General features: G+C 48.6%; 1 protein-coding gene across 1 annotated transcript in view; it reads left to right on the top strand.

The window, feature by feature from the left end:
- The window catches only part of CPXM2 (carboxypeptidase X, M14 family member 2), a gene marked incomplete at its 5' end in the record, with an annotated part of 94,047 nt that overhangs the window by 78,886 nt on the left and 6,560 nt on the right, over window positions 1-8,601 (top strand). The window contains 3 exons of the mRNA XM_006912874.3: window positions 542-738; window positions 1,760-1,939; window positions 4,612-4,909. Of these exons, the coding sequence (XP_006912936.1) occupies window positions 542-738; window positions 1,760-1,939; window positions 4,612-4,909 (675 nt within the window). The remainder of the gene's footprint in view (window positions 1-541; window positions 739-1,759; window positions 1,940-4,611; window positions 4,910-8,601) is intronic.

Consider the following 8,601-nt stretch of genomic DNA (forward strand, 5'->3'; position numbering starts at 1 on the left):
AATGATAAATTCCAACCCTGAAAAACTGAGCTTTGAAAAAAAAAACCCCCAAAAACCTCAGACATCCCCTTACAAAATTCTGTCTCTGCTGACTTGTGCTGCTGGCCTGTTTTCTGCTTATATTTATTCATCTTTGTATCCTTGTAAAATGTAATCATTTTGAGAAAAATAATTACCTCCCAGAAGGTAAAAGTCATTTCCTTTTTTTTTTTTTAAATCATTTCTATGGCTTGTGTTTTATTCGTTAATTTAAACTCGGAACACTGTGCTTTTATTTATTCTCGTTAAATAAGAATAAACATGATTAGCTTGTGGTTGTTATCATCTAAGATTTTTTTCTACACATTTTCTTATTTATCTGATTCTTTGGGCATAAAAGCATAGAACTGATATAATTTAGGAAGTTTATTTGAAAGACTAGAGAGGGCTAATATTGTACATTGATATCATTCAGAGATTTTTTATTCTAGCACAGGGTGATAAGGGCTGTTTGCTGCGGGCACCTGGTACGCACCTGTATGTCTTCTGTCTCTGAGTCCAGGTGAGCCGGAGTTCCACTACGTTGCCGGTGCCCACGGCAACGAGGTGCTGGGCCGGGAACTGGTGCTTCTGCTCATGCAGTTCCTATGCCAGGAGTACCTGGCCCGGAACGCACGCATCGTCCGCCTGGTGGAGGAGACGCGGATTCACATCCTCCCCTCCCTCAACCCCGACGGCTACGAGAAGGCCTTCGAAGGGGTAATGCCTCCGCGCCCCTCGCTCCGAGCTGCGGCTGGGCCCCGCCTGCCCCGCCTGCTCGCCCGCGGGTCGAATCCCACATTCGGAGCTCGCTTGTTGAGTGTCTCTCCACTGAGACGAGGTCTATGAAAGATGCAAAGCAGGAATTGAGAATGATGAGGACCCCTGAGAGGTGGACATGCCAACGGACTGGAGAAAATGAATGCAAATAATACACACACACACACACACACACACACACACACACACACAGTGAGAAGAATAGACTAGAATAAGAACACCTGACATTAAGCACTTAATCAAGGCAAGCACCAACCCTGATTATTGTGACTTGTCTTATTAGTCTGATATATCATTTATATTGCATGTTCTAATTATGGTGTAGAATTCGTATAGGTTACACTTATGTGTAGGATATACATATGTATAGAATTAAGTATCGAATGCGGTTAATATTATCTGGGACTATTATCTTGGAATAAAAGGGAAAACTATACTTAAAACGATGGTACCTATCCAATGCGAGCTTTCCGATTCAGAATTTTAGATGTATTTATTGGTACAAATAGTTAGGGATTTGCAATGCCTGTTGGTTAGGGGTTTGCAGGCCAGAATTGTGGGCAGGGCAGGGAGAATGTATGAATGCGACGGCTGTTGATTTTGCAATGACGAACTGAGCTTCGTTAGCACTCGGAGTTTCATCCGACCAGTGTAGAAGCTCTCAGAGGAGAGAGGAAGGGGACGCAGGGGCTAAGACTTTCTGGTCACCGCCTTGGGGCAGGAACCACTCTCTGCCTTCCCTCCTCACAGCGATGCGGCTGTGTTATCCATCACCCACCAAATAGTGATAGAAGGTGTTTTGATATTATCCTTTGGATGTCATCTTTGGGTCAGAGGGGGTGTAGAGGCTTAGGGATACACCCCAGGTGGAGATGGAGGTGGAGACGGAGGCGTCCTAGGTGTGACAGAGTCAGCTCTGCTCAGGAGCCTGTGGGATCCTGATATTCTGAATCGTCTCCAGGGCTCGGAGCTGGGAGGCTGGTCCCTGGGACGCTGGACCCACGATGGGATCGACATCAACAACAACTTCCCCGACCTAAACACGCTGCTCTGGGAGGCGGAGGACCGGCAGAACATCCCAAGGAAGGTTCCCAACCACCACATCGCCATCCCGGAGTGGTTTCTGTCTGAAAATGCCACGGTGAGTGGAAATACCCCGTAATCTGCAGAGCGGCGGAAGGCCAAAGTCAACACCCGGTATTTGCAGAGGATGTGACATTTAAGCACAAGACAAAACCGCTTTTTCTGTCATGTTTTCTCCAAGTGTGCTGGATAATAACTACCTTTTACATTTGATATTTGAGGAGATTCTTCATGGAAATCATTTCATTATATTTCTGTACAACCCTGCAGTGCTTTAACAGCAAAGAAAAAATAATAATTCCCCTGAACTGGGCGTGTTTGTAACTAGCATGGTCGCCCTTAGCTTTGGTAGTTATACTGCTACAAGATTGTCCTTAGCCCTCGCCGTTGAGGTATCTTATTTTTCTTTTAATAACTCCCCATGGATTTATTACATAGGGTACTTCCTCGGAAGGAAGAACGCAATTGGGTGAGAAGTGTTTTGTTTCACAAAGAATATGTTGTAGAAGAAATAATTTTCACACAACTTCCCATCCCTTTTCCAGCCTCCTCGGCCCATTGCCTACACCCCTAACTTTGACAGTGTGTGTCCCTCACGAGGTCTGGTTTGATGGCTGTATACATACAGCGTTAAGGTGAGGGTCAGTTGCAACAACAGGAAAAAGCAAATAACGGTGGCTTAATGAGGGAGAAGTTTGTTTCTTTTTTTCACGTAAAAGGACCCTGGAGATGGAGACCCTGGAGATGGCAAAATAGAAGCCCCGTGACCATCGGGATCCAGGGAAGCATCCATCTTTCTGCCTCTGCTGTGTTAGCATGTGACCTTCTTCCTCCATGATCCAAGGTGGCAGTGGACGATCCAGCTGTCATGTCTGTGGAGGAAGAAGAGAGAAAGGATGAAAAAAAAGTCCTCCTCTCAGATAATTGCATTAACTTTAAGAGGCATTCCTAGAACTCCTACAGAATACTTCTGCTTAAATCCGATTGGCCAGGATTTAATTAAAAGATGATGTCAACAAGCAGGAGGGAAGGATGGGAAAGGCTGCATTTTCGGCAAGCACACTGCGAGCTCAGTGAAACCATTTCCACTGTTTATTTATCTTTCGTTCTCAATTTTATTCCACCGGCATTATCTTCATAGGGATCAGTGAGTTGGGATAAATATTTGATTCACTGATCAGTATTTGACCATATCAGGCTTTCCAATTTTAGTTTCTAAGATGATCAGTTTTCTTCCTTCCTTCCTTCCTTCCTTCCTTCCTTCCTTCCTTCCTTCCTTCCTTCCTTCCTTCCTTCCTTCCTTCTTTCTTTTTTGGTGTTTGAGAAGGCCTACTATTGTGTCCTTCCTTCCTTCCTTCCTTCCTTCCTTCCTTCTTTCCTTCCTTCCTCTTTCTTAAATTTTTACCATAAAAAAGTCAAACATAAAAAGTGAGAGAAAAAGCTGTAAAGGAGTTCCACGCATCCATCTCGACTTCACTTACCAATTCATGTTCCATCAACATCTTCACCACTTTCCCCTCCTCCCCGAGATTTTTGAAGCAAATACCAGGCGATACATTTCATTGGTAAATATTTCAGTAAATATCTCTAAAAGACGAGACTCTGCTTTCAAACTCTGCATCATTGCCATTATCCTATCAGAATAAATTATTTCTTCACATCATAAAATATCTTTCCAGTGTTCACATTTTGATATTATCATCCCCCGCCCCCATCTCGTTTACATCTCGATCCAAATAAAGCCCATTCATTCTGACTGGCATGTAAACGTCTTAAGTCTCATTTGAGTTACAGATCACACTCCTCTGTCGCTTCCTTTTTTCCTTCAAGTTTGATCGTTGCTGTTGTCGTTGATTTTGTAACAGCCGGGTTGTAAATAACTAGATTGTCTTGGCGCATTTTCCACTGTCTAGGTGCTGCTAATTGTGTTCTTGCGATGTCCTGTAACACGTTCTTCTCTGTGTTGTATAAACTGGCAGAGAGATTCGGAGGAGACAGGGCTACTTAGAACAGAGGCTGGCACACTGCAGCCCATGGGCCACGTTCTTCCCCTGGCCTACTTCTGTCAATGGCGTGTTACTGGGACACAGCCACCGTCATTCATCTGCATGTTGTCTGTGGCACTGCCCTGCTGCACAGGCAGAGGGTCGAGTAGTTAGGACAGACCAGACCGTATGGCCCGCAAAGCCTAAAATATGTACATGCTGCCTGGTCCTTTACAGAAAAAGCCTGGACTGAAGTCTTGGTCAGATTCAGGACAGATATTTTGTAAGCTGCAAAGCCTAAAATATGTACATGCTGCCTGATCCTTTACAGAAAAAGCCTGGACTAAAGTCTTGGTCAGATTCAAGACAGATATTTTTGGGGGTGTGTGTTTGTCCATCAGGAGACATGTTACGTTTGGCTATATCTCTCTCTGTACTCTTTGCAGACATCAATAAACACTCCTGACCCGTTAATCCCCTGCAGCTGTAAAATGTTGACACTCCATCATTTCCAGTTTGTGCATTAACTGGAAGATTCCTGCAATGAGAAACTTGCCTGGGTTTCTCGTTTTTAAAACCGTTATTTCCACAAAGTCCAGTTCTCCTGGTACTGATTTTGAAATTCTAAATTTTGCTAAGATTCTATTGCTTTTTCAATGTCATCCCTGTTTGGAAAGCTAGGGAGAGAAAGCAGTTTCTCTCTTGCTTTATTTATCAAAGTGTGTTTCCTTTGGAATGCTCACAGGTGGCGGTGGAGACCAGGGCCGTCATAGCCTGGATGGAAAAAATCCCGTTTGTGCTGGGCGGCAACCTGCAGGGGGGTGAGCTGGTGGTGGCGTACCCCTACGACATGGTGAGGTCCCTGTGGAAGACGCAGGAGCGCACGCCCACCCCGGACGACCACGTGTTCCGCTGGCTGGCCTACTCCTACGCCTCCACGCACCGCCTGATGACAGATGCCAGGAGGAGGGTGTGCCACACGGAAGACTTCCAAAAGGAAGACGGGACCGTCAACGGGGCTTCCTGGCACACCGTGGCTGGAAGTAAGTCTCTGATCATCCTGTCGTCATCATGGGGCCAAACGGTAATGGACTTCTGGGACCGGGAGGGACCCCGCAGGTCATCCCCTCCCAGCCCTCCTGTTAACATTATTATCAGTGTGATAGCCACCGTGGTTAACCGTCCACAGGGCGCCAGCACTCTGCGTAGACTTCCCTCAGTCCTTGCCTGTCCTTGAGGGGGGCGTGGCTTATCCCTGTTTTTATAAACGAGATGACTGGGGCTTGGGGACCGGAAGGGCTCTGCCTGAGCAAGAAAGGGGCAGAGCTGGGTCTGTTTGACTTCGCGGCCGCTCTTAGCCACTGAGCAGTTCAAATTTCATAGGAGCAGCGATGGGTAAACATGGACTTCGGGGAAATGTTGGACCAAAAATCAGACCCAGCAGGTGGGCAGAGAGCATGCCGATGCTTCGTCAGGAGCCCGGCTTTTGTCCCACGGCTGTTCCCATCGTGGGAGACATTCGGTCATTGATCCCACCTTGAGGTGAGGTGACTCTGAGATGCAGGTGTGTCCTGAGGCCCGACGCATGGCGAAGACTGTTTCACAGACCTCCCTTCCACTGGAGGTCGGCGCTTGTCCCCTAGCCATACGTGGCATCCGGTCAAAGCCCAGCTGCGTGGGATGTGGGGACACGTGGTGCTGCCCCCGGCACCCACGTAAAGAACCCTGTGGTCCAAGTTTCAGGATGGGCACCTGTCTCCTGAGTCAGGGCTGCTCCTGGCCCAGGGCTCCCAGGTAAAGAGGGATAAGGATGTCACATCCTCTAAGGTCCCTCTGTGTGGGCGGGGCAAGACTCCATGTGTATTGTTCGTTGCTTATTTTCTTCACTTCGTGAGGGTTGGTCAAGCCTCTGATGAACTTGGAAAATATCCTACATCAGATAGGCCTGGGTTGAAATTCTGGGCCATCAGTCGGATGCTGTGTGACCCTGGGCAAGTCGCTCGACTTCTTCGAACCCCTGTATTTCCCATTTGTAAAGCCATGATGATAACTAGGACGACGATGACAGTGTGTGGATGGTCCCTCTAGGACTGTTGGGAGGATTACGTGGGTGACAGATGGGGGTTTGTCCTCTGTCCGCCTTATCGGAAACACCGAGTTAGGATAAGTGTCCATCTCCTGCTTTCTCTCCTCTCTCAGCAGCGTGATGCCCATGAGACCATGAGACCTCTTCCACGAGCATCTCTCTATCTGTGTTCTCTAGTTCCCTGTCCTAGTTCACTTTAATATTGTTTAACTTTGCTAGAGATGCAGCCTTCACATACTTTTCAGGTACGTTTCCACCCTTGGAAAAATAAAAATAAAAAAAGTAGTAGACGTATTTGTTTTTATGGCCATTTTAAAACAAGTGCTGAAAGCTCGCCATTTTTTTTCTGGGTTATACATCTAGCAGAGGAATTCGATTTGTTTCCATCATGGTTTTGCTCTGCACGAAATGAAGAAATAAATGTAAATCCCTCCCTATCAAGAAAATTTCCTAATGGCCAAGAAGTATTCTTGCTTTTCAATTCTAGCCCTAAAATCCTACAGTAATCTTTACGTGAAATATCTGTTTATTTTTTATGGCTGCCGTGACTAATTCGGGTATGGACACAGACGGATTCATTAGCATCTGGTCAGTAGCAACGTTTTGAAGAGTTGGCTGCCACATGATCACATTGGCAGTTTGATTTTTTTTCTATCAATTATATTTTCCATTGTCTCGGGGACTTTTGCGGCAGAGCTATGTGGTGGCTCCAGGCTCTTTAATCATTCTTCCTCCTGGCGGCGTGATGAAGTCTGCAGACTCGTTTCTTCGTAGATGAACGAAACACGATGTCTAATTTCCTTCCCTCCCCCACCCGCTCCGCTCCATCTCCTTGCCCACTGTTAGCACGGCCCTGATGAGTGTTAGTTAACAGAGAGGGGGGCAGTTGAGAGCAGGGTTCGAGACATTTCCAAACGTGCGTCGTTTGTACTGTGTGCCTCTTAACTCCAAAGTGATGTCAGGCCCCCTTTATTCCTGCATCCTCCCCCACGACGAAGGCAGGTGTCGTGGTGGCATCGGGCGCACAGAGCTCCGCGTTCCACCGTGACGCGCGTGACCAGAGCAGGATTCCTGGCGAGAAGCGAGCACAAATGGGGGTCCCGCTGTCCCCAGCCAGGACGGAAGGCGCTGGAAGGTCTGCCTGGGCCATGCCGCTGCGCCTCGCCCACGCGGCTTGCTTTCGAAGTCACTCTTTGCCGGCCGTCCTCTTCTATAAGACATTTGCCGAAGCTCCGGAATCGGCCGCAAAGAGAGCGTGGCCCCAGCTTCTCCACCGTTCTCCTGGTTTCTTGTCATTTTGCCAGTTCTTCTTGTGCTTCCAGTGCTTCCAAGACACAAAGTGCGAAGGACAGGCCCTCTCCAGAGGTTTTATATAGCACATTTATTTATTTCTGTACGACCGAGGCCTAATAGGTTGGGACTAGAAAGTGTCGCGTGCACAGAGGAGCCCGGCCCTCCGGGGACGTCCCGCCTGTGCTGACCAGTGACTCGCTGCCCGTCGGCCTCCCCGTGCCCTCTGACAGTCTCTGCTTCGGTTCGACTTGAGCGAGCTGCCCTGGCGTTTCGACCAGTCTTCTTCGCCCAGACCAGGCCCCTGCGAAGGATCCGCCATGAACTTGAGACTCTCCCACCCTCTTCTTCCACTGCTCTTACTTCCTTGTTTATCCCATGTCATGGCTGATGGCATGTGGTTCGAATTTGGAACCTGGTGGAGAGAGCGACAGTGTTTTCGGTACCATGTTGCCTGTGACATTAGCGTTTGGGCAGCAGGTGGACACAGGACTGCTCCTGACATCCAGAGCCGTGATTTTTCCATCAGACATTTACACCGAGTGACGTGTCACTTAGCCTTATGGTGAGCTGACGGAGAAGGAAGGGAAGGCAGGACGGGTGAGGACCACGGCTGCTCAGATGGCAGGGGACTTGCTCTTTCTCCCAATCAGCCGAGAGGACCCCGGCCTGCTCATGTCCACTGTCTGCAGCCCTGACGCTCAGAATCTGGGGGCGGAGGGCGGGGGCTCATTGGTGTCACCTTCTGCTGGGCGAGTGCTTCCTGGTGATCACACAGGACATCGCTGCAGTGTCTTCTCGCTGATCACTCTATGCTACCAAAACAAAAATGTTGGCAAAAGAAGCCCCTAGAACTTCGTGCCACCTAACATTCATTTATTTATTTCTCCAATATTAGATACTCTACTGGGCTGAAAGGTGCCACCCCTCCCAAAATATATATATAAGGTCGCATCACAGGTTCTGGGGATTAGGAAATATATATATTTCGCACTGTGGCGGCCGGCCACAAGCCCAGGAACGCCAGGGGCCACCGGAAGCTGGAGCTGGCAGGAAGAGCCCATCCCTAGAGTCTTTGGAGGGAGCACGGCTCTGCTAACAGCGAGATCTCAGACTTCCGGCCGCTAGCACTATGGGAGGCTAAATTTCTATGAAGTCTCCTAGTTTGGGGTCATTTGTAACAGGAGCCCTACGAGCCTGACATAGGGACCGACTCCATGCCAGGCTGGGCCCTGCACGTCGGTCGAAGCGGTGTCAGGTGCGCCAGGCTTGCCTGCTTCCGGGCCGAGTGGGGAGCGTGTTTGCCCTGCGGTCCCCGAGCAGTGATGCTGCGTTTGTAGATTAGAGTGAGGCCTCGTC

Source organism: Pteropus alecto, unplaced genomic scaffold, assembly GCF_000325575.1.
Source record: "Pteropus alecto unplaced genomic scaffold, ASM32557v1 scaffold74, whole genome shotgun sequence".
Taxonomy (NCBI): domain Eukaryota; kingdom Metazoa; phylum Chordata; class Mammalia; order Chiroptera; family Pteropodidae; genus Pteropus; species Pteropus alecto.